This window comes from Notolepis coatsorum, assembly GCF_963971535.1.
Source record: "Notolepis coatsorum genome assembly, chromosome: 12".
In the NCBI taxonomy this organism is placed as follows: Eukaryota; Metazoa; Chordata; class Actinopteri; order Aulopiformes; family Paralepididae; genus Notolepis; species Notolepis coatsorum.
The window spans coordinates 56,183,223-56,209,283 of record NC_140176.1 but is presented as its reverse complement, the minus strand read 5'-3'; the positions used below and the strand labels follow the sequence as shown (position 1 = coordinate 56,209,283).

General features: G+C 43.6%; 1 protein-coding gene across 3 annotated transcripts in view; it reads right to left on the bottom strand.

Annotated features, from left to right (window-relative positions):
- The window catches only part of cul2 (cullin 2), a 49,132-nt gene that overhangs the window by 4,144 nt on the left and 18,927 nt on the right, over positions 1 to 26,061 (bottom strand). For 2 of the 3 annotated variants that reach the window (XM_084326155.1, XM_084326156.1), the window contains exons 6-18: positions 24,959 to 25,041; positions 22,075 to 22,171; positions 20,978 to 21,088; positions 17,833 to 17,995; positions 14,493 to 14,617; positions 13,030 to 13,140; positions 12,740 to 12,799; positions 12,510 to 12,638; positions 8,991 to 9,077; positions 7,953 to 8,105; positions 6,288 to 6,365; positions 4,809 to 4,875; positions 1,053 to 1,255 (exon numbers count right to left, since the gene is read on the bottom strand). In XM_084326155.1, coding sequence (XP_084182281.1) covers positions 1,053 to 1,255; positions 4,809 to 4,875; positions 6,288 to 6,365; positions 7,953 to 8,105; positions 8,991 to 9,077; positions 12,510 to 12,638; positions 12,740 to 12,799; positions 13,030 to 13,140; positions 14,493 to 14,617; positions 17,833 to 17,995; positions 20,978 to 21,088; positions 22,075 to 22,171; positions 24,959 to 25,041 — 1,467 coding nt within the window. The remainder of the gene's footprint in view (positions 1 to 1,052; positions 1,256 to 4,808; positions 4,876 to 6,287; positions 6,366 to 7,952; positions 8,106 to 8,990; positions 9,078 to 12,509; positions 12,639 to 12,739; positions 12,800 to 13,029; positions 13,141 to 14,492; positions 14,618 to 17,832; positions 17,996 to 20,977; positions 21,089 to 22,074; positions 22,172 to 24,958; positions 25,042 to 26,061) is intronic. The other variant, XM_084326157.1, reaches the window with a different exon arrangement.

The window sequence follows — 26,061 nt, the reverse complement described above, 5'->3', positions numbered from 1 at the left end:
CATGCATTTACAGTATGGCACCATAAAACAATATAAGTATTTATAAAGATAAATAATAATAATTTTCAAATATGTTATGTGTAGGATGTGTCATACATATCAGCAGTAATGACATTCTAATGCTAACAAAAGAAAGTCATTACGAACAATAGCTACAATGATATGATGTAGTCACCATGGTCCAATGGGGACTGTATTAAGTATGGCCATTCAAAATTGTCCATCTATCCCACAATGCAAAGCATCTCGACTTGCATCCTCTTTGCAGAGACAGTTCAGAAAGGAGACATTTCCAAGTAATTTCCTGTAAGTCATCACGTGAGCTACACAAGGTGCGGCCTTGGCTGGCTTACTGCCCACCCCTCAGGAGACCAGTGCTCTCACAGTGAACGAATAGCACCAGTGTAAAGGCCCCGCCTACTTAGGAGACAAGTGCTCTCACAGTAAACGAATAGCGTCTCAGTGTAAAAGTCCCGCCCACTTAGGAGATCAGAACAGTTTAATTTTCATATTTAGCTCTTCTTATCTACTATCGTTGCTCTTTGGCTGTTAGGAAGCTTTATCACTAACATTTGCAAACCCAACAGTAGAGCTGCTATATCTACTACCAAATATTACAGCTAATGCTAGTCAGTGTTAATCACAGGTGGTCTTTGATTAACAGTAGCTACCAGCATTTGGTAGCCAACATTAGCTCAAAATTGTGGTTGCTAAATTGCTAATTAGCGCTGATGCTAGTTAACTGAGGATGTGTTAAACGCTTATCATTGTGGGGTAGATTAGGAGGACTGAGTGACATTATGAATGGGGGCAGCCATACTTGATTAGTCCCCCATTGTGAATAATCAGGCTCAATTACCCCATGATGTACAACAGCATGCCAATGACATCACACAAGACAATGACAATATCCAGACAACACCATCCATGTGTTCATTTTAAAAGGTCACCGCTGGTCAGTAAAAGTGAATAGGATGCACAACCGAGCCAGCCGCTACCTGCACATATAGTAAAACATCTAAATGAAAGCTCTTCACTCTGCGCCCTCTGACCTTTTCTGAGTCGTGGTTGAGCATCTTGACGTCCAGCAGGGACTTGATGGTCTTCTGCAGCTCCTTCTCGTTCATCTGCGTGCCGTCCTGCAGCTCCTTGTAGCCCACCGTTTGGCTGCTGTTGAAAGCCAGCAGCACGGCCATCTGGTAAGTCGTCACCATGGCGACGTAGGGCTTGGACAGGTAGTTCATCTTCACCTCACCTGGTCGGAGACACACATGTTGGTCCTACCGTCAGCATCAGTTACCGGTACATCAAGAGGGAGGTGCAGACTAGAGGTAAGCATGATGTTTACAACCCAATGATGAATTACAGTAGACTATTTGCGGTTTTATTCATTTGTATAACCTGGGTCATCATGTCAGGCATTTTCACTGTACGCCACGTTCAACTTAAAAGGTGCAGTATGTACTGTAGTCTTTAGGGATATGTTTTTTTTTTGTGGGAAAATGCTGTGTATGAAAATATACAATAAACTATGTTCAGAGAAAAACCAGGGGCACTGAAAAGTTTAAATGTTACTGTTGTTTAATCTCCCGACAGCTGGTCTGCCCGCCTAATATACTTTATACCTTAACACATTGAGTGCCACGGACGCTTTTTGTCATTAGTTCATGCCGACCTTTGAGTGCCCCAGACGCTATATAGCGCTTGTTTGTCGTTTTTATTTTAATTTTATTATTGGCGATTTGAATTCATATTTCATCAATCGAGCCTCGGGTTAGTGCTGCAGTCTCTCTCTGAGCTCAATTGGGAAGATACCTCCCCCTATCGTCTCTCTCTGTGTAACTGCACCCCATTACTTTAGACTGATGCAGGGGGAGTGATCAGTTTGCTCATTTTACTTTTCCGTCAAGCCAACTGAAGAGACCAAGTGATCGCCGGCCATCAGAACAGTGTGGATTATGTATTTACAGTACCAACACTGTAATCAATAAGCGTGATCGATATTTGGAATGGCGATCAGGAATTGGAATAATCTTTTTGGATAACATCTGATCTCAGGTAAGGAATTAATTTTACCAGTCTTAGGATAATCAGACCTGTTTTCACAGAGATATAAGCTTTTGCCCTATGCGTGTGTGTGTGTGTGTGCACGCCACTGAGCGGTGATCGCTGATGAGGAAATGAGAATATATTTTTCAGCCCGCCTCTATAGCGTGCATAAGTACACATATACTATCGATAATCTAGCGTTTATTTGAAAACGATTCATAAATAGGCCGAAAAATTACAACGTTTTTGTGTATGCTAGAATATTCCAGTAAATGCCGTTTATCACGGAATCTATATATTTTCCTTGAAAACGAGGGCTTTTCAAAATGCTATAAAACGAAAATGAACCGATAAAAAAGCAATCCGTTTTGACAATGTTGACTGCAAACAAGTCATTGATAAACGACAGGCAGATTAGACACATAGCCATAATTTAAGAGAGAGATTATGCGTTCACAACGCTATCATTGAAGTGGGTGCTGGCATTTAACGGGGTTTCCAATGTTAATGGCTGGCACTCAAACTGTTAATACCTTTTAAGGCCTTAAAATTTAAAATTATATACCCAGCAGTGTTAGTTATACTGTATGATGTCCTTGTGGTAGTTTGTACTCTGTACGTTATGTGGTCCCGTCGTTAAGATGTTGAGTAGTCTTTACACCACCGTCACCAAAACAAAAGCCTGTACATTCACGGTATTCTGCAAATAAAATGGTTACCGATTGTGATCATCATAGCATTCATTTTCTATCTCTCAGAATGTTTGTGTAGTTCTCTTTCTTCCAACATGGCTGCCTTTAACTATTGATAACCACTTTCAAAAGAAAGTGTCCATGTCTAAAAGCAGAGGAGAAATTATTCTATAATACTGTAAATCCTACCGTTCAATCTACATTAACAACACTAGGTCAATGCACCACCGACTACTCTGAGGTTAAGTGTGCATGGTTTGCTCACATCTCCCAATACTGTGTCAATGGACAAAAAAGTGCTTTAAAAAATTATGTGAATTAGAGTCCCAATTCCTGACAGGGTGTGTCCAACATGTAGGCTAAACCCCACAAAACAATATCCATTGTACTGTGCACTCTCTAGGAATCTGGAATCTATGTCGGGATTAGACCGAGATCCTTTAAGTGCTGCGTTTGTGGGGGCTGGATGTGGGGGCGTGGGGTATGACGTTGAGCAGTGGGGGCTGTCGTTAGCAGTCTAAGCACCCAGTGATTACTTGGATTAGGACAGGTGCTGTGTTGGATGTAACCAGTGCATCAGTCTCCCCTATGGAAATATGGTGGTTATCACTCAGTTGTAGCCATTTTAAGGGGCATATTGCAGATTTTCAACCTTAATGACGTCACCGAGAGGAGAGCAGACCTCTGGCGAACTGCAGACACTATTTCCTAAACTATTTTCAACAGTAGTAAATTAGTAGTAACAGTTGAGGAAATAGTATCTGCCGTTCGCTAGAGGTCCGTTCTCCTCTCTGTGATGTCATCCGGCGATGCGGCTGAGCTCTCAAGACACAGAAGACGTTGGCGAGTTAAATGTCCAATTATGACATGTACTCCTCACAACAGAACAATAGGATTCCGGTTGTGAAAGTACCCCTTTAAAGAACGTGTCATTTTACCTTTGGTTTACTGCCAGCATCAAAGTCTAAACTGCTACTGTGGTGACTTTTACCTTTATGCCTACATGTTGTGTTTTTAAACTGACTCATTTTCTCTGTGTGCTGCTAAAAATAGCGTTCCCTCAAAAAAAAAAAAAAAAAAAATGGATTACACCTCTGACACAAGAAGCACGTCTATGCAAGTTGGTCTTAAATGGAGTTGGGAATATAATGATAATACTGACCACAACAGACGAGAAACAGTGAAAGGAGGTACGAACATAAAAGTCACCAAAACAGTTTAGACTAGTGGAGTCTGACACTGGCAATGAGACAAAAAGGGAAAACAATACAGTGTTATCCATTAAATAGCTATTATAAAAAAAAAAAAGTGCAAGTAGTTCTACTTTATCATCCCACGGGGCAATTCATCCTCTGCATTTGGGAGCAGTGGGCGCCTGGGGACCAACTCCAGTTGTTAATGCCAGTGCCTTTGGTCGAAGGCAAGAGCGTGCAACCTAGCAAGTATGTCTCGACTTCCTGAAATACAAACTTTATTGTGTGTGTACATTCTTTTTTTCTATTTTTTTAAGTACCCTATTAAAAGTACCTCAAGAATCCTTTTCAAGTCAGGCCCTACTGCTATGGGATATCAATGACATTGAAAACACAGAAGTAGGGAATCACTCGACAACACATTTTCATTACCAAATCGGAGTCCTAGTCTTTTAAGTATTGGCCAATACCCGATACTATCGGGAATATGATATAGATTAGATGCTATTAAGAGAGATCTAACATGCTTCTATGTGCCAACAATGCAGAAAAACAAGTCGCTTTGCTTTGATGTCTGCCATGTTACACACAGCTCTTGATGTCTGCCATGTTACACACAGCTCTTGATGTCTGCCATGTTACACACAGCTCTTGATGTCTGCCATGTTACACACAGCTCTTGATGACTGCCATGTTACACACAGCTATTGGTATCGGATTTTAGTTTGGGGGGAAATTCTCAGACTCCCAGTTTCAGTGTGGTATCCATATGCACACCTCCAATACACAGAAGATTTAGGTCACTGATGTGACTGAGTCAAATGGGAAATGTAAAATGTAAGAACTGTGTGTGTGTGTGCGTGTGTTGCCGTACCTGTGCAAAGGTAGTGCAGCCAGGTTAGCTTCCTCCCACTGAAATGCTGATTATAGAACAACTCAAACTGTAAAGAAAAGCACAAAAAAGGGGGCAATTACACCATGACTCCATCCTCTCATGTAGGACTGGCTGAGAAGTCAGACCTGCCAATCCTGGGCAAATTTTTTTTTACCACTTCGGTGGTGTTGATGCGCCAGATGCGAACCACTGAGGTCCGTACATCAAATTATTGTACAGAATTTGCATTTTTTTTTATTTCTTTATTTCGCACCATTTCAACAAAACAGTAAAAACATTGACCATGACAGGAAGTATATAAAGGTGCTGAGTAGAGGCAAGAGACCCAGATGGGCCTATACAGGGCCTCAACTCATTAAATCATTGGATTAAAAAAAATAAACAAGAACAAAAGTAAAGTGAAATAAGTTCATAAAACAATTTTCATAATATTAAGATAATAATAATGATAACAATAATAATCAAAGTAATAATAATAATAATAATAATAATAATAATAATAATAATAATAATAATAATAATAATAATAATAATAATAATAATAATAATAATAATAATAATAATAATAATAACAAAAACAACATTAATAATTAGTCTAAACAAATTAACATGAAACTGTAAAATAAAGTGACATTAATGGTTTTATGAGATTGAAACTATTCATTTAATAATGCATATTTAAGCTCGGATTTGAGTGATGAAATAGATGAGCAAATTTGTATTATGGAGGGTTTTGAATTCCAAATAGTAGGACCTCTAAATCTTATACTGAACTGACCTAATGATGTGGGGAAGAAATTACGATGAATATTGTTTGATTGCCTTGTTGGATATGAATGAATACTGGAGTTTGATATGAAAAAACTATGGAAAATAGGAAATAAATCTAAATTAAAAGTGCAGTTAAACATAAAAATACATATCTGGTATACATTAATATCAAAGATTGATAGTATTTTAAGGTGCTTAAAAAGAGCAGATGGTTCATGGTGATTAGAAGTAGTGACAAGCCTTGTGGATTTCTTTTGCAATATAAAACGTTTATGAAGAGAAGTAGGAAAAGTACTGGCCCAAATAATATTACTATGTGATAAATATGGGTATATCAAACTATAATAAAGTGTCAAAAGACAGGAGCGATTTACAAGAGAAGAAATCCTTCTAATAATGCCATATGATTTCATAACTTTTTTTTTTTATTACAAACTAGCTCAATATGATTTTTCCATGTAAGGCCTTCATCAACAATGACACCTAAGAATTTAGCATGTGACACCATACACATTATAGACCTTTTCTAACTTGACAACATAAAACATTCTAAATATATATATATATATATATATACACACACAAGAAAAAAGTTGACTAAAATGTATACGAGTCCATATTGCCCAGCCCTACTCTGACACCATCAGCTATGGCCCGCCCAGCGGTCCCCTGGAAGAGCCGACTCACCATCTGTACGCTCTTCTCCAGTTCTTGGGGGATGGCGAAGGTGGAGGAGGGGACATGCGTTAGGGGCCAGGCTCCTGCCTGCAAGCACGCAATATACACAACATTATATATTAGGCACTTGGCAGATAGAATGCTGTAAAGACAATTGGTTGTTACTAATATGTTGATGTTCTTTGTCAGTCTTGCAAATCTTTATTTTTCCCCAATATACACATGTAATATTAACGATGATAAACTATTAGTTTAGATGTGAACAAGGACAGACAGTGTCATAGATTCATCATGACATTATTAAGACGCATGCCACTACGTTGTCTTCATGATTGTCTAGACCAGCGATTCTCAAACTAAGGGTCGCGACCCAAAGTGGGGTCGTGGGTAGGTGACAGCGCATTGGCAACAAAAAAACTAAAAAAGACCAAGAGGAAAAACTGACTGGCCGTGTTCCAAATGCTGGCAAAAGAAAGGCAGAATCTAGTGCTATTGAGCTATTTTGCTTCCATAACATGTCTTCCTTCAGATTAGTGGAAAGGAAACGTTCAAAATACACATTTAGATGTTTATTTTACTACACTTTGTCATGCTGCGCCTGTAGATTTAGCCTAAATTCAGCGCGGTCGCTCTCTGCCCAATATCATATGAGGCACTGTTGTAGGGAGGTTTGCCACAAACAACAAGCTCCCATTGGCTGGTGCAGATTTCTGACAATGTGATTGGTTCAGATGCATCACATGCTCCAACATTCCTGACATCGTTTTTCTCCGCGGGACCTGTCAAAACGCGGACCTGTGTGTAAAAGCCGCATAGAAAATACGACAACAGTTGTCACTTGCAAGAAAATGCAAGGAGTGTTTGGACAGTGGGGCAGTGGCTGATAGTTCATGTAGCACGTTTTGAATGAACTGATCGGTGGGTTGATATGTCCTAATTGTGCAGGGACAGGGCTTCAAATTATAATTGATCTGCAGAATCAGGGGGTTTGGATAAATATGTTATAAATGTGTATACAGAAACAATTCCGTTGCTTTTGTTGATAATATTCATACATTTCATTGATAACAGTGCTGTAATTTCATTTTCTAATAAATATGCATGATCAAATTCAACAACGTGCGCTTTTATTTTGATATTTCTTATTAAGTGTGGGGTCGCCCAAAAAAAACCTAAATAAAATGGGGTCGTGGTATAAAAAGGTTTGAGAACCCCTGGTCTAGACTGTGCAAAGTGGTCAAACCAACCAACTAAATCAATGGACAAATGGACAAATGTACAGAATGCAGAAGCAGATCAGAGCTGTGGTCCGAGCGCCTAGCAACAAGCAGTCCTTCAGCCGCACACACCTCTGTCTCTTACATTACATTCATTCAGGGAGTGTTAAAAAAATTATTATAATAATTTATTAAAACATCAAAAAGATTCTGCCATGAAAAGGTTGTACTTTCTGATCCATTGACAAGTACATGATAAAGGCTGTTCTCTCGTAAACTGCAGTATCTGTTAAAAATGTTTAATTGAAAGTGAACTGAACCCTGTTTAACCCGTGGCTCCAGAAGCTCAGAATCAGGTCCACTTTTGTGTCCTCATCTGTCCCCTCAGCATCCTCCACTTCCTGTCCGTCTGTCTGACTCTCTGTCTATGCGTCTGTCTGTCTTTCTCTCTCCTCACCTGTAATACGTAGATCTGGAAGCTGATTCCCAGGTCCACCACGGTCTCCTGGGTCTTGATGAAGTTGTTGAACTTGTTGTTGAGGTCAGCGCTCACGCTCATGTCTGTGTACATTCTGTGGAGCTTGCTGGTGAACTCATAACCGCATGCTTGCTGCAGGTGTCGGGGCACGAGAAAGCCAAGAGGCGGGGGAAGGAGGGGGGGTGGGGGGGGGGGGGGGGGAGAGAGAGAGAGACATGGTAGATTTAACGAGCGTCTCCATGACCGACGATCAACTGAATCACACTGGTTCCAGTCCAGGCTAAGAGAAAACATTTAAGTGATTTTCAATAGAGGCCTTGTATAGAATCTTTGTGTAGTTCTCTTGTCTTCCAACATGATTGCCGGTAACATAGCAACCATTGTTTTGTAAATGGCAATGTGGAAGAGATAACGGTTGCTATGTGCAAAACAACGGTTATGTGTTGATATGTGAAAAATGTATCAACAAAAACCATTTGGTGTCTTATTACTGGATCTTGTCAAAGTTTTTTCCAGTCTGCCGAATAGAGAGATGAAGCACCTACCTGGTCAGGAACATTGTTGTAAACCTTGCCCCAGAGACACTATACCAGAGGTAGTCTAATATACTATTGTATATCAACACACTTTAGACAGAGTGACTAGTAGACTAGGCTACATATATTTGTGCAAGGACTTTTCTCTCCATGACTGTGATACAGCTACCGCGCATATATTTGATGTGGGGAAAAAAGGTTATACATTTGGGGACCATGAGATGTGTGGCTAGCAAGCCAGCTATGGTTACAGGTTGGGTAGCGGATGGATTTAGAACAGTGATTAATCTTGAGCCGAACTACATGTGCATTAAACGGTTTTAACGCACAACCTGCCGGCCAATCAGAAAAGAATATTCACCCAGGCTATGGTATAACAGTGGTTACAGGCAGCCATGCTGGAACTACACAAACAGTCAGTTCAATGCCTCTATTGAGGTGTTTATCTTTCATGAAACACAAGGTGAAGATGTGATTTTACCTTTAGTTTGTTGATCATGGCTTCTTCTGAGTCCATCGACAATGATAGGCCGTGTATTAACCGCTTTGCCAGCATTCTGGCATAAAACTGTAGACAGGACAAAATATGATATTAAATATGATAGAATGTGATGAAACACATCATCAAACTGGTTATGTATGGCCCTTAAAAAGCCATTTATGGCGGCTGGGTGGCGCAGCGGACTAAGCGCTCGTCACCAACGCGAGAGACACTGGTATCGAATCCGGCTGTCAACGTTTGCCTCCGGCTTGGCCGGCCGCCATACTGGCTCAATTGGCGGTGTCAGCGGGAGGGAAGCCGGTGGGGTGGTATTCTGGTCGTTGTAAACAGCGACTCCTACAGGTCGGCCAGGGCGCCTGCACAGCGAGGGAGGGAAATGGTGAGGGTAGTGTGACCTCCCACACGTTACACCTCCCCAATGAGAGTCCTCGCTGGCAGGTGAAAAGATGCTGCTGGCTGTCTCCTATGTCTCGGACGAAGCATCTGATAGACTTCAGGGCTCCCTAGACCGACCAGTGGGGGGGAAATGCGAGCAACGACCAGGAAGGGGAGGGGGGAATTGGCATAACGACTAAATTGGGATGGGAGAAAATCTGAGAAAAACAGGAGAAAAAGTGGAAAAAATAAATAAAATAAAAAAGCCATTTTATATTCAAGACTAGGGTTCCTTTATTAATCCCCTTGAGGAAATTCAGGTGTCATAGCAGCATGGAGGAGGGGGAGGGGAAGCACAGGCAGAAAAGATCATAGAAATAGTAATAATAAGAGTTGTTAGACTCATTCTCCCCTCGTGTCAGCTGCACCAGTGCCCTCCTGTCTACTACTAGCTCCGCTCGTGTCAGCTGCACCAGTGCCCTCCTGTCTACTACTAGCTCCGCTCGTGTCAGCTGCACCAGTGCCCTCCTGTCTACTACTAGCTCCCCTCATGTCAGCTGTGCCCTCCTGTCTACTACTAGCTCCCCTCGTGTCAGCTGTGCCCTCCTGTCTACTACTAGCTCCCCTCGTGTCAGCTGTACCAGTGCCCTCCTGTCTACTACTAGCTCCCCTCGTGTCAGCTGTGCCCTCCTGTCTACTACTAGCTCCCCTCGTGTCAGCTGTACCAGTGCCCTCCTGTCTACTACTAGCTCCCCTCATGTCAGCTGTGCCCTCCTGTCTACTACTAGCTCCCCTCGTGTCAGCTGTACCAGTGCCCTCCTGTCTACTACTAGCTCCCCTCATGTCAGCTGTGCCCTCCTGTCTACTACTAGCTCCCCTCGTGTCAGCTGTGCCCTCCTGTCTACTACTAGCTCCCCTCGTGTCAGCTGTGCCCTCCTGTCTACTACTAGCTCCCCTCGTGTCAGCTGTACCAGTGCCCTCCTGTCTACTACTAGCTCCCCTCGTGTCAGCTGTACCAGTGCCCTCCTGTCTACTACTAGCTCCCCTCGTGTCAGCTGTGCCCTCCTGTTTACTACTAGCTCCGCTCGTGTCAGCTGTGCCCTCCTGTCTACTACTAACTCCCCTCGTGTCAGCTGTGCCCTCCTGTTTACTACTAGCTCCGCTCGTGTCAGCTGTGCCCTCCTGTCTACTACTAGCTCCCCTCGTGTCAGCTGTGCCCTCCTGTCTACTACTAACTCCCCTCGTGTCAGCTGTGCCCTCCTGTTTACTACTAGCTCCGCTCGTGTCAGCTGTGCCCTCCTGTCTACTACTAGCTCCCCTCGTGTCAGCTGTGCCCTCCTGTCTACTACTAGCTCCCCTCATGTCAGCTGTGCCCTCCTGTCTACTACTAACTCCCCTCGTGTCAGCTGTGCCCTCCTGTCTACTACTAGCTCCCCTCGTGTCAGCTGTGCCCTCCTGTCTACTACTAGCTCCCCTCGTGTCAGCTGTGCCCTCCTGTCTACTACTAGCTCCCCTCGTGTCAGCTGTGCCCTCCTGTCTACTACTAGCTCCCCTCGTGTCAGCTGTGCCCTCCTGTCTACTACTAGCTCCCCTCATGTCAGCTGTGCCCTCCTGTCTACTACTAGCTCCCCTCGTGTCAGCTGCACCAGTGCCCTCCTGTCTACTACTAGCTCCCCTCATGTCAGCTGTGCCCTCCTGTCTACTACTAGCTCCGCTCGTGTCAGCTGTGCCCTCCTGTTTACTACTAGCTCCCCTCGTGTCAGCTGTGCCCTCCTGTCTACTACTAGCTCCCCTCGTGTCAGCTGTGCCCTCCTGTCTACTACTAGCTCCCCTCATGTCAGCTGTACCAGTGCCCTCCTGTCTACTACTAACTCCCCTCGTGCCAGCTGTACCAGTGCCCTCCTGTCTACTACTAGCTCCCCTCGTGCCAGCTGTACCAGTGCCCTCCTGTCTACTACTAGCTCCCCTCGTGTCAGCTGTGCCCTCCTGTCTACTACTAGCTCCCCTCGTGTCAGCTGTGCCCTCCTGTCTACTACTAGCTCCCCTCGTGTCAGCTGTACCAGTGCCCTCCTATCTACTACTAGCTCCCCTCGTGTCAGCTGTGCCCTCCTGTCTACTACTAGCTCCCCTCGTGTCAGCTGTGCCCTCCTGTCTACTACTAGCTCCCCTCATGTCAGCTGTGCCCTCCTGTCTACTACTAGCTCCCCTCGTGTCAGCTGTGCCCTCCTGTCTACTACTAGCTCCGCTCGTGTCAGCTGTACCTGTGCCCTCCTGTCTACTACTAGCTCCGCTCGTGTCAGCTGCACCAGTGCCCTCCTGTCTACTACTAGCTCCCCTCGTGTCAGCTGTGCCCTCCTGTCTACTACTAGCTCCCCTCGTGTCAGCTGTGCCCTCCTGTCTACTACTAGCTCCCCTCGTGTCAGCTGTGCCCTCCTGTCTACTACTAGCTCCCCTCGTGTCAGCTGTACCAGTGCCCTCCTGTCTACTACTAGCTCCCCTCGTGTCAGCTGCACCAGTGCAGTGAGAAGAAGAGATGTCCTCACGCCCACACTAACATCAGACACTAACAAGCCAGCTGCCTCCCTGCTGGTGTCCAGATGGGGACTGGAATAGTAGTACTATACCATATAAAAGATCAGACCAGACTAAAAGCATGTCAAGGCATTCCTAGAACTGGAACAAGGTTCTATTCGGCACTACTGCTCTTTGTTTTTTGTCTAGCTCTGGTCAACATAAACCCAGGGGCACAGTTTTCCTGCCCTCTCATTTTCTGTCTTTCCCCTGTGATGTTGTGGTGTTCATTGTCATCCACTATAAGGTCCCTTTGAAGCTATAGCCCTGACTAATTTACCAATTTATGCATTGAATTTATAGATGCAACGATATCGGCGAGGGATATTGGTCTGATACCACCAGGCTAAAATAGGGCATCTGTATCAGAGAATCCCCCCCCCCCCCCTCCCCAAATAGATACAAATGTATTATTATATCACAATAATTTTTGTACTGATGGTGTGAGTCTATACTGTTCATATAGAGATACATAATTGAATCTGTCTGAAACAGGGGGAGAGACAGGCAGACAGACAGACAACTGGAGGTGAGGGGTGGTGTCTGGGGCACCTTTTGAAAGACGTCCTTGTCGTCTATGTACTTGAAGACGGTGATGAAGCTGGTCAGTTTGTCCTCCACCTCGTTCTCCGTCATTCCCTTTGCAGACTTCTTGAGCAGATTGTCACAGTACTTGGCCAGCTGCGTGGAGACACACAAGCAAGTGAGATGAGGTCAAGACCCTGTGTGCGTGTGTGTGTGTGTGAGAGTGTGTGCGTGTGTGTGAGAGTGTGTCTGCTCACCAGTTCAGGGGCTTTGCAGATGGATTTAGGCTCCCTGTAGTTCACCACAGACGTCAATGCCTGAGAGAGAGAGGGAGGGGGAGAGAGAGAGAGAGAGAGAGAGAGAGAGAGAGAGAGAGAACGATCACACCAACAACAGATTCAAAAAACCATGTTGTTGAGTAAAAGCCTGAACTTTTCAACTCTTCTCACTTTCGCCATCTTGTGGCTGTGTCCTGTCATTGGTAATTCCTTCTCCTGTCTGGCTAAAGCCGTGCATGGCCTCAGGAGTCAGGGGGGGGTTAATATACCTTATCCAGTGCGCTCATGAAGTGCTGATCCCCGTTCAGGACCGTGTTGATGAGCTGAACAAATTTACTGTGGACCTCCAGTACCGACTCAACAAACTGGGTTGGCATCTGCTTAAGGAGGGAAAGAGGAAGGGGAGAGAGAGAACAAAAGAAGTGTAGGAACACGGATGGAGAAAATAAGTATACTATAAGTAAATATCAGTAACGTGGCTTCAGTGTGACACAGCTCACTACAGTACTTCCCCTACATTTAGGAGCAATGCCACCACTGCTAGAAGAGAACAGTGGGGAATCGGGACATATACAGTATATCTCTGGTGAACTATGTGTACTGTATATCCTATGTCTAACACTCAGTGGTACTTGATGCATGCACTACAGTTTGGGGGCTACTGGCTAGCAAAGGTGAATCCACTAAAGCACCACAACCACCCACCACATGTGCTTTGCTGCTAAGATGCAAAAGGAAGCCAAGCTATAACATTTACGATGAATTGATACACGTTAGAGTTTCGCAGCCTGTTGGTGGCACTAATGTTAGCAGCTAGCATCTGTCACTGTCACTAACATTAAGCTAAGCGTAAGGTACTAAGAGACAAAGCTAATGTTTCCACCGGGCCGCATCGTTGCTTCAATAAAGACTGCGTAAATAGTGTCAAATACACGTTAATTAAGCAAAGATGCAAAACAATGTAAGCAACTGATGATGCACGCTAGCTACGGTCAGAAATGCACTACACTGCTGTGCTAAGTTAACGTGACATGCATCTTGCTTTATTTTGCCTGAAGTTGAACCAAAGTTGCCATTTTGTTTACGCCGGTCAGCTATTATACAAAATATGCTGTTGTTAAAGAGTTTGTGCAGCTCCAGCCACTCGGATGCTCTGGTCTGGTCAGTAGCTACAACACTCAGATGCTCTGGTCTGGTCAGTAGCTACAACACTCAGATGCTCTGGTCTGGTCAGTAGCTACAACACTCAGATGCTCTGGTCTGGTCAGTAGCTACAACACTCAGATGCTCTGGTCTGGTCAGTAGCTACAACACTCAGATGCTCTGGTCTGGTCAGTAGCTACAACACTCAGATGCTCTCGTCTGGTCAGTAGCTACAACACTGAGATGCTCTCGTCTGGTCAGTAGTTACAACACTCAGATGCTCTCGTCTGGTCAGTAGCTACAACACTCATGCATTCGTGTTTCAACAACGAGGAGTCAGTCAGTCAGTCAGTCAGTCAGTCAGTCAGTCAGTCAATCAGTAAGCGACTGAGACTCCTATTGGCCGACCCCGGTCTCCCAGGTTCAGCAAAAACAAAGCATATAAATACGGTAACAACAAATTGCTGTGAATTACATCAACATATTTACTGTGCATTATCACATGAACTTGGAATGTATAACCTACCACACAAGCAAGCAAGCAAGCAAGCACGCACGCACACACACACAGGGTGGTGTTAATACTAACATTTTCCAGGGATTGGTTACTGGTGGCTCTGAGACCCTCGTCGTGGATATGGACCTGGAGCTCCTGGATCATGTGAGGTAAGCCGCTGGACACAGCTCGCAGTAGGGTGTACATGTTGGCCATGTCTGCACACAGGAACAGAGACAGATAAAGAGACACATTAGGCTACATCCCACAACTACACACAGTAGTGTGTTTGTGTGCCGGTGTGTCTGAATTCATTGTCTGAAAGAGAAGCTCAGTCTCAGATGCGGAATAGACTAAATGTACGAGTTATTAATCTGTTCTCGTTGAAGATTTGGAAGATGACCCTGTTGATAGAGGCCTTGCACAGAACGCTTGTGTAGTTATTTTTCTGAAGCGCACTTACTGTCATCAGTGTTCCCGTTACCACTGCATTAGCGGGGATTGACCTTGAAATTGTAGTTATGCGAGATAATTTCATTTCAGCAGAGAGAGAAATGCCCCATGTGATGCTGACAACCCCCCCCCCCCCCCCCCCATGTCTGTGATGAAACCGTGGAGACTATGGCAGCAGCACCTCCACCCAATGACACATGTAGCCGCAGGGGACCTACCAGCCGCACCCCAATCCACTGCTTAGAAATGTCACATCAAGCCTAAGGCGGTAATACGGAAGAACACTGTATGACATGTAACATTTTGAGTCTAACATGAGGACCGGTTGGCCGAGAGGCAAAATGCATATATTTGAGTTGTAAGATCCAAAATAAAAGTTAATGGGGGCTTGGGGCAAAAAGGCCCTCAAAAATCAGTTAAAGAAACAGGCCGGGCAGCTGGGTGGCGCAGCGGACATTGCGCTCGTCACCAACGCAAGAGACACCGGGTTCGACTCCGGCTGTCGGCGTTGCCTCCGGCATGGGCCAGTCGTCATACTATCTCAATTGGCAGAGTTAGCGGGTGGAAGTCGATGGGTGGTAATCTGGACGTTGTGGACAGCGACTCCTACAGGTCGGTTGGGGACGCCTGCACAGCAGAGACAGGAGATGTCGAGGGTAGTGTGAGCCTCCCACACATTACACCTCACCAATAAGAGTCCACGCTGGCAGGTGAAAAGATGCGACAGGCTGCCTCCTCGTGTACCGGAGGGGACATGTGATGCAAGGCTTCTATCCTCCCTACAACCGGCCAGTGGGGGGCATATGCGAGCAACGTTCAAGACAGGGGAGGGAAGAATTGGCACAGTGGAATTGGGATGGGAGAAAAATAGAAAAAAAAGAAAAGAAAAAAAAGGCCAACATTAACTCTTTCAGTGCCCACCACGACGTGTTATCAGCCCGCCCCCTGAATGCCCACCACGACAATTAGCGTGTTATTTTTTTTATTAGCGATCTGAAAATGGATGAGAAAAGAAGAATCCGGAATCCACATTTTACTTCTCAGGCATGTAACCCGAGCCGATTGCAGTCATTCTGGTCCCTCAGAACAGCGTGGAATATGTGTTTCGAGCACCCAGCGTTGGATCAATAAAAGCGATCGATTTTTGGAATGGCGATCAGGAATTGGAATGATCTTTTTGGAGAACATCTGATCTGAGGTAAGGAATCTATTTTACAAGTCTTGGGATAATCAGAGTTGTATTCGCTGAGCTCTCAGCATTCGCCCTATGTGTGTGTATGTGTGTGTGTATGTGCGCAATGGCTGATGAGGAAATCAGAGAATCGATTTTTCAGATCGCCTATATAGCGTGCATATGTACACATAATATACTATCGATAATCTAGCGTTTATTTGAAAACTATTCATAAATAGGCCGAAAAATTACAACGTTTTTGTGTATTCTAGAATATTCCAGTACAGGGCGTTTATTATGGAATCTTTTTATTTTCCTTGAAAACGAGGGCTTTTCAAAATGCTATAAAACGGAAATGAACAGATAAAAAAACAATCCGCTTCGACAATGTTGACTGGAAAATGAGTCATTGATAAGCGACGGGCATATTAGACACATAGCCATAAGTTAAAACATAGATTAGGCGTTATTAATGCTAACATTGAAGTGGATGATAGGCATTCAAGCACTAAATCGTGCGCCCCCTTCTGGCACTGAAAGTGTTAAGGGATGTGCGCTTACCGTCTTCGCCAGAGTCAGATAAGAAGATGGATACCAATTTCCTCTCTGTGCGTTCAGTAGAAATCTATCTAGCTGCAAGCTAGCCTTGCTTAGCACAAATGAATGGAAGCGGATACGGACCGGCTAGCCTAGCTGCCGATCAAAAACACCTCTCCGGGAGTTTTAAGCTAGGCTAGTGGTCCGTATCCGCTTCCATTCAAATAAAATCAAATGTATTTGTATAGCCCGAGATCACATGGAATAGCCCCCATGGGTTGTACAAGTCAAGAAGAAACATCACAAAACATCAAAAACAAAAACCACCATCAAATACAAATATGCGACACTCGCAGACTTTCCCCAATGGAGATAAGGACCGACTCACTAAAAACCTAGCAATGTGGGGGGGGGGGGGGGGGGGGGAGCACCACAGGCGCTGTTCAATAAGGGGATCCCCAACAGTAGGTGATAATATAGTGTTGAAATGGATGTTAGATGGATGGCGAATAGAAGAGGCAAATAATTGGAATGAATGTACCATTCATGCCTTTAACAAAAATAAATAACTGACTATATTCTTAAACAATAAATACTGAGCAATTACATTTACATTTACAAGGACCGAGAATAGGCGGCTTCTCCTTGATGACCCTCCCGGAGCTCGGATAGGAGTAGGTCTGAGGCGACCAGAAGATGCAGAGCGTAGGGGTCTTGAGGGTGTGTAGTTAGAGATCATTGACCGGAGGTAGGCGGGAGTCGTTCCTTCAACAATTACATTGTTGAATAAAATATCCAATGAAAATAAAATTAGAAATGCAAAATGGAAGTGCACTGAGATCATGTGTAGTCAATCTAGTTTGAAAGGGGGAGGGGTTCCATCAGACCAAGCAACCCTGACCAGAATGTTGTTTCAACACCTACTCCACCATCAGACCAAGCAACCCTGACCAGAATGTTGTTTCAACACCTACTCCACCATCAGACCAAGCAACCCTGACCAGAATGTTGTTTCAATACCTACTCCACCATCAGACCAAGCAACCCTGACCAGAATGTTGTTTCAACTACTACTCTTCTACTTCTTCGTTTGAGACTTCACGGCCACTTAGTGGAAAGAGTGACAAGGATCAGTCATCTCATTTGCAGAATAAATCGACAGCCTTTAGACTCAAACAGTATTGTGTGGTGAGGAACAAGACGAGTGCTCACTCTTCCCATGTGTATGAGGAACACAGAGCTCTTGCTCCCAAGCAGCAGCGTACTGACCGTCTCTCTTCTCCTGCCGGATTATGTTCTGGCACTCCCCGTGGAGGAACTGAAGGTGGTCGGCCACCATCCTCTGCTGGCATTCGTGGATGACCTTGGCGTAGGAGCTGGGATGCAGGTATTTCCGACATCGCACCTCCTCGTCTTTCAACCGCCCTAACACCTAAGAGGGGGAGAGAGAGAGAGAGAGGAAATCAAGAGGGTTTATTTGCGAAGAGGCCCGAGACCTGGACCACCATCTCTCATGAAAAGGTTTGATTCAGACTAAAAAGTAAAAACGCAGCCGGAGATGTCTGTGGTTTTCCGAGCGTAGGTCGTGGAGGCTGCCATTGGAGCTAATGTGCTCCTCTCCAAAAATGTAACATGTACATAGTACACAGCGCCACAAACCCACTTGCCTTGTGCCACGCATCTCCCTATTTACCTTGTGTTGAGGATAGCATTTCTCTCCGGCAGAAGGGAGATTTGCACAGTCCACAGACTATATACATTTACATAGATTGCAAGAGGCCACACAATTCATTGTAAGAGATAGCCCAGAACATCAGTTGGGACACCTCAGAATGCTGCCAGAATGGAACAATTTACAGATTAAATGAACTACAGGAGCAGAGCAGAGTGGGGGTACAACGTTACCCTCTATTGTTTCCTCCCCTGGCTCTCTCGGGATAGACATCGGGATATGGATTGCAATTATGATGACGACAATGGGCCTCATTCATGAAGCGATATAAGAACAGATTTCGTTCTTAACTAGCATTTCCTCTTATTTTGTTCTTACCTGGGATTCAGCAATGTTTTCTTATTGTTGCTTTTCTCTCAGACAAGACCAAATTCTAAGAGTGGTCGAGAGCACTCTTACCCAGATGAGAAACATTTAAAAAAGCCTACCATTCCTAATAATAATAATAATACATCAGATTTATATAGCGCTTTTCCTAATGCTCAAAGACACTTTACAAAACAAACAATACAATAATTTTTGTAGATACAATACAAATATATATATAAAAAAGGTGAGAGGAAGGAGTTCATGGGTTGAAAGCAAACCATTGGTCAATTGCCCCCAAATACGACTTTATAAACCCAGAACCTTTCAATAATAATAATTATTATAACTTATTGTGTGCGTTCTGCTTCTGAAATGGATTATATATTGCTGTTAGAACAGTTAGATGCTGGCTGCCCAGGCGTACGCATAGAACGCATATTTACACCTCACCTCCTCTCCTCTCCTACAAGTTCTGAGCGCATTCGGGGTTTTAGCCACAGGGACCTTTCAGAGAGAGATGACTTGGTTCTTGACAAGCGTGCAGTCGTTGAGTATTGACAAAGCCTACTTTGCTGGAACGATTTATTTCACACTATACAGTACGTATACCGTACGTATAAGTACAAGTATAAATCTTTATTTGTCATCAGATTAACACACACACGTGCGCGATGAGCGACCCACAGGAACACACACACACACAAGCACTGAGTCGCGAGTCATGAGACATGTGTGTGTGTCATTTTGAGATCAGTGGCAAATCGCTTCCTGTTGAATCAGGATCAGACAGCGATCAGATGACGAAACTCTGCTGTTTTACACACGCCTCATTCGCCTTATAAGGAGATGGGAGGCGTGTCTGTATGCAAATGCATTGAGCGCAAACGCGCATTTCAATTTAAGAATGAGTGGGATTCATCATGCAACAGACCTGGGTAAGAACAGATTTGGACGTTAACACTTTCAGTGCCCAGCAGGGGGGCGCACGATTTAGTGCTTGAATGCCCAGCATCCACTTCAATGTTAGCGTTAATATCGCCTAATCTATGTTTTAAATGATGGCTATGTGTCTAATCTGCCCTTCGCTTAGTCAACATTGTCGAAGCGGATTGTTTTATTATCAGTTCATTTCCGTTTTATAGCATCTTGAAAAGCCCTCGTTTAAGGAAAATAAAAAGATTCCATAATAAACGGAATATTCTAGAATACACAAAAAACTCAAATTTTTCAGCCTATTTATGAATCGTTTTCAAATAAACGCTAGATTATCGATAGTATATGTGTACGTATGCACGCTATATAGGCGATCTGATATCTGCTGCTCAGGGAATGTATTCCAAGTGTCCGAAATATTGTGTCTGTTTCTAGGCTCGAGTAAATTGTGATGTGAAGGAGAATATAAATTATGATTTTTCTTTGATGGTGCTAAAAAAACACCATGCTAAAAATGAAAAACTGCCACTCAGCACCTTCTTGAGATCACGTGTACAAAAGATCTAAGCAAATTAATAAAGGAAAGATGATTAAACAGAAGGTTTTGTAGATACAGTATTGCAATTTGAAATATTATTATAGAATATCAGGCCTATCAAATTACCTTATTATATAGCCAAGTTGCACATGCAAGAATTCTGGGTCTCAATGAATCCAAAATGTCAATGTGGTTAGAAGTGGTGGAGAGAATAAAAGCTAGCTTATAATGGTAGTGTCTGGTTAGGTGCGAGGGATAGTGGAGGTACTTCTCAAGGTGGGGTCCGGGAGGGGGGGGTTCGAGCTGGAGCATATGTGTGTAGGTTTTTTAGATAACAGGTATTAGGGGTATATCTTATATAAGACAATTAACTAAAATGTGATCTCATTGGATGTGCTCTGACAATTAATGCTTGTATATCTTATCGTGTGTTGTCATGTTTGTTTATGTGTTTGTTTAAAAAATAATATAAAAAAAAAAAAAATCAGGCCTATCAAATTACCTTATTATAAAGCCAAGTTGCACATCTATGGATCGGCCAAATCTACTCTTTCCAATGGCAGAGTTCAATTTGGATTTAGTATCACCAGGCGTGCAGCAAGAACCGTGAATGAAATCTACTATATGTACAGTTCCATTCTTAGTCACCACATCCACGAGTCTTGTTAAGACCCACACACAGCTTCAGCTTCGGAAACATCAACACTGACTGTGTGTTTGCTTTACATTTCTGGATTCTTCAACTCAACCCAAGTACAAAACAAACACGCAAGAAAGAAATCTGAAGATAAAATACTTTGTTCTAAACCTGGAGTGCCAAGTGTGCAGCAGCTATTCATGCAAATACACCGAGCCACCACCAAACAACCACTACCCAACAACCACCCACCCATCCAACCTACCTTTTCCATATACTGTGAACAGTTGGACTCTTGCAGTAAATTGGAGGCTTCCTGTGTGTAATACTCTCCTGTTCTCGTCAGAAATGGCCCTTCAAAGATATCCTGATAAAACTGAAAACACAGGAAAAGATAATAGGGAAATATGGTTGTACAAACACACAAACGTATACCAGGGTTTCCGTTATCCGGTAATTCCCTTTATTTCTTTTTACCAAAAACATCTGTTGAAGTCCGACATATTTAAATCTTTCCAGTCATAATATCCTGTGAAAATAATTCCCTCTTATTTGTATTTGTTTACCAAGTAACGCATGTCCAGTAAAAGTGTTTAATTTTGCCACTGAAACGGAAATCCTGCTCAAACAGAAGTCTCTTTGAAACCCTGTGAAGCATGTGTGTGTGTGTAGCAGAAAAACTAACAAAAGAAGTGGAAGCTGGATCATACAAGCATGAGGAGGATTCTATGGATAGAACGCTAATGTTACCACGAAAGGTTTGTTGCGTTTAAATACAGCTGAAGATAAAAAACAATGGTTTGCATTTGTTTTGTTCCTTTCCAAATTGTGCCAACAACATTTCGCCCACTTGGCATAACGTTCATAGACTATTTATACAGCAGTACATGGAACCAAAGGAACCTGCTGGTCCATGAGTGGAGAGAGCTGCTGCAGTGTAGACAGAGTGGGCGTAATGTAACGTTAATTATTACTATCGATACGGATGGACACGCTGGTCGTGGCTAGCTGTTGTGCTACATAGACCAAAACACTTGAGGCAACCTGGCTGCACCAAAACACTTTCTTCTCAAGAAATCTGCCGTTCCATGAGTGGAGAGCACTGCTGCAGTGTAGATAGAGTGAAGGTAATGTAATGTCAATTACTACAAATGGTAACTGTGGCTGTTTTCATTGACGATTGAGCATTAAGCATCAGGTATAATGTTATTGCAATAAGCTCAATAAACACAGATAATTTCTCTCATTTGTCCGGGACATTGAAATCTTCCCGGACACGTGGACCAGCACCAATCTTTTTCTAGCGGAAACCCTGATGTACAGTATATACAGTATTTACACATAAGTACACGGTTGTCTTACCTTCAACGGGAACTTCTTCTTGTACTGTTCAACATGAACAAAGGAGTTGATGACTCCGTGGAGTACTTTCTGGTTAGGGTCCTCGCCACAGCGGTCACTGGGAGACAACAGGCTTGTGTCAGATTCTTTCAAACAGTGCTTTGGTACCAGGCAAGTGTTGAAATGAAATTATTGTGAACAGAAACGGATCTACTGGAAACTGTCGTGGCTCTGAGTGAGTTGACATTGTACACCCACACGCACCCTCCCTCTACACAGTGATGGGCAGTAGCTTGCTACAAGTAGCGAAGCTACATAGCTTAACTACAATTCTCAGTAGCGTGCTGGTAGCTCGCTACTTTTTAACCAGGGTAGCGTTTTCTGTAACGCAGCTATTTATAGAACGAAGTAGTGAGTAGCGACGAGGAAACGCTACAACGGCGACAACGCTACTATATCTTAGATCATAGATATATATAAACAGTCTAGACTATAAGGAGAAAAAAAAACTCCACGTAGAAAACCCACTATGATTGGTTGGTTGGTTTGATATGAGTATGACGACTCACGATTGGGTATGGTTAGGCCAAAACTTTACGGGTAGGCCAATCAGAGGCAGGATAGGGCGGGACTCCAACCGCAAATCAGGAAGTGAAAATCAAAACAGACCACTGATGAACGAACCAGTCCGCGCGAAATGGCAGAGGGATTCGATGTTTCCAGGGCTTGTGATGGCATTGATGAAGATGATGTCAATAACAACAATGTCTCTCCATGGAATGAATGAATGGAAAAGATGAAGTTGTGGGATGCAGGCGCGGCGTATCTAAGGTAAGGGATAATAATGTTGTTAAACTGCCGCCGTGCACTGCAGCATTGGGCTGTGTGTTGGCACTTTCTTCGTCTGTTAACTTACCATGGTGATTGATCTGATCTGTGGTCTGGGGTCCCCACATGATTTTGGGGCCATGGAATGTTTTGTGAGTTACATATTTAAATACATTTGGTCATTTAGCTGACGCTTTCATTCAAAGCAACTTACAAATTGTGTACAACAAGTCAGCATGAGTGGTACATATCTAGCAGACAAGGATAAATAGTATTGTTTGTCTAGCAGTGTCAAGCTTGAGTGTTATACTCTGAGTAGTACATACTATACTGTAGTAGTATAGACATATTAGCATAGTTGGTGGTAGTATAGACATGGTAGCATAATAGTAAAATGCAGTAAGACAGTTATTATTAGTTAAAATTCAGATATTGAATAAGTGTTTTTGGTTGATAAAGTGGGCAGGTTTCAGCTAGGAGAGGGTATCAGGCAGCCAGAAGATGCAGAGTTTAGGGATAAATAATACATAAAGATAGAATAGAAAAGAAACTTAGCATTTTTTTTGCCTGTTTGGTGGAAACTTGATAATGAAGTAAAAAAAAAAAAAAAAAGTAGTGCCGATGTAGCTAGCTATTTTTGACATGTTCTTGTAGTGTAGCTTGTTACATTTATCTGGGGATAGCTTCCATTGTAGTTGAGCTATATTTAATCGAGAGTAACTTGTAGTGTAGCTTGCTACATTTCCCAAGCAGCTTGCCCATCACTGCCTCTACAAGACCGTCTATAGCCCTTTTTTTTTTATGTGATTGAATGTGTTGCTGCCGACTTGGTCAGGTCTTCCTTTCAAAAAGAGACCCAAATGAAACTGAATAAAGCAAAGAAATATGAAAGGCTTGTAAGAGACTATATCAGGGGGTGTGTCTTGGATGGGGATGTGGTGGGGATTGATGTGGGGTGTTTGGGGGACTGGCTGTTCCAGGGGGGGGGGTTCACATGCCTTCGAGCAACACTGTACTTATTCTACTTATTTTATGCCTATTCTTATGTCTGCACTTTATGCATTGTTTTTATTCTGTCAACTGTATGCTAATTTTATGCCTATGTTAATTTTATGCGATTTGTTGTGGGGCACTTTGGGCTGCGGTCCATGTGTGAAAGGTGCTACATAGATAGTTATTATTATATTGTAAAAAATGTATGCATTGAAATGTCTAAGTCTCGACGACATTGAAAATGAGGGTGACCTCAATTGTCATTTGAGAATAAATAAAGTTTTTTTTTTTTCACTTTTTCTCCACTTTTTTCTATTTTTCTCCCATCCCAATTTAGCCGTGCCAATTCTCCCCTCCCGTCTGGATCGTTGCTCACATGTGCCCCCCACTGGCCGGTTGTAGGGAGGATAGAAGCCCATCGCATGTCCCCTCTGATACATGTGTAGGCAGCCAGTCGCATCTTTTCATCTCTTTTCACCGCGCGGACTCTCATTTGGCGAGGAGTAACGTGTAGGAGGCTCCCACTGCCCCCGCCATTTTTCCTGTCTCTGCTGTGCAGGCGCCCCAACCGACCAGTAGGAGTCGCTGTTTACAATGTCCAGATTACCACCCATCGACTTCCCACCCGCTAACTCTGCCAATTGAGTTAGTATGACAGCCGGTCCAAGCCGGAGGCAACGCCGACAGCCGGATTCGATACCGGTGTCTCTTGCATTGGTGACGAGCGCAATGTCCGCTGCGCCACCAAGCCGCCTGAGAATAAATAAAGGTTTGAATTGAATTGAATATACTGCAATCCAACACTGAATAACAGCAAAGTAAAGAAATAATATATAAATAATTATTTTTAATAATCATAGTAATAATAAACAGTAATAATAATTATAAAGACATAAATAATCGGTGAGGTCTGGCATCTTAATTGGAATGACAGCTGGAAGGCAATAGGCAGAGTGGGGGAAATGAGCCACTTGTCTTATCTCTATAAAACAGAACAGAGGGCCTATTCATTATGTCACATACAGTGTGGAGCAGCAGGAAAGGTCTCTCTGCAGTCACTCTTATTGGATCAGCTGACACTCACTTTTTAATTTCGTTCAGCAGCATCCGGATCAGGACGGCCTGAAGGGGTTCGATCATCAGCTTCCTCCACATGTCCAGCGCCAGCTGGAGACACAGAGACAAAGAGAGAGCAGCACTGCAGCGTCAGTACTGGGGACCCGGGGGTCGCAAATACACCATCATGTCGCTAATCTTTGGTATGGAGTATTTTTAGCAGCTCTATAGGTCACTCCGCCGGTTGGTCATTTAGCCGACGAGAGATTTCTCTGCCCATCTGCCCACAGGTTCACCCTAGGAGGCTGGAATTGGGTGTGTGGGGGTCAAGTGTGGGTGTGTGTTCATGCCAACTGGCTAAAGGGAAACGTGGCGATGGGTGGCCTATGGCAAAAAGGTTGCAGCTATTGCGAATTCATGCTTGTTTTGCTGTGAAAGAACAAATATTTGCGGTCTACAGCCCTTAGCGTTAAAATAAATCCTTCTTTTGAAATCAAAGTTCACCATTGTTACATGGTCCGATTCTTCATTCAGACAATGTAGGGGGTCTTGATTAGGTGTCCCTTGTTTTTAGCCATGAGCTAAAACGGTTAAGACGCACCCCTCTACCTTCAGGAACTCATCACTCCACAATCCTTCACCCGCACCCTCAGATCCGCAGGTAGCCTGCTCCTTCAGGTCCCCAATACCCGGCTCTGCACCATGAGTGACCGAGCCTTCTGCACGGCTGCACCACGCCTGTGGAACAGCCTCCCCATCCAGCTGAGGGCACCACAGAGCCTGGACTCTTTCAAAGCAGGTCTGAAAACCTATCTGTTCAAAAAGGCCTTTGACGGTTAGCTTTTTATTTAAATTTTATTGCGCTTTGTTTTTAAATTGTCTGTTTATACTATGTTTTTAATTAACCATGTTCTATTTTTATTCTGTATTTTATTTTATTTGTTTTACTAATAACTATTTTATTCTATTTTTGTAACTGTTTTAACCATGTAGTGTAGTGTAGCACTTTGGGATCCCAGCGAACAAAAAGTGCATTACAAATCCAATCTATTATTATTATTAAGACTCACTGAGACCACAATACAGACACATCCTAGTGTGTAGTCCTCCTGAGACCACAATACAGACACA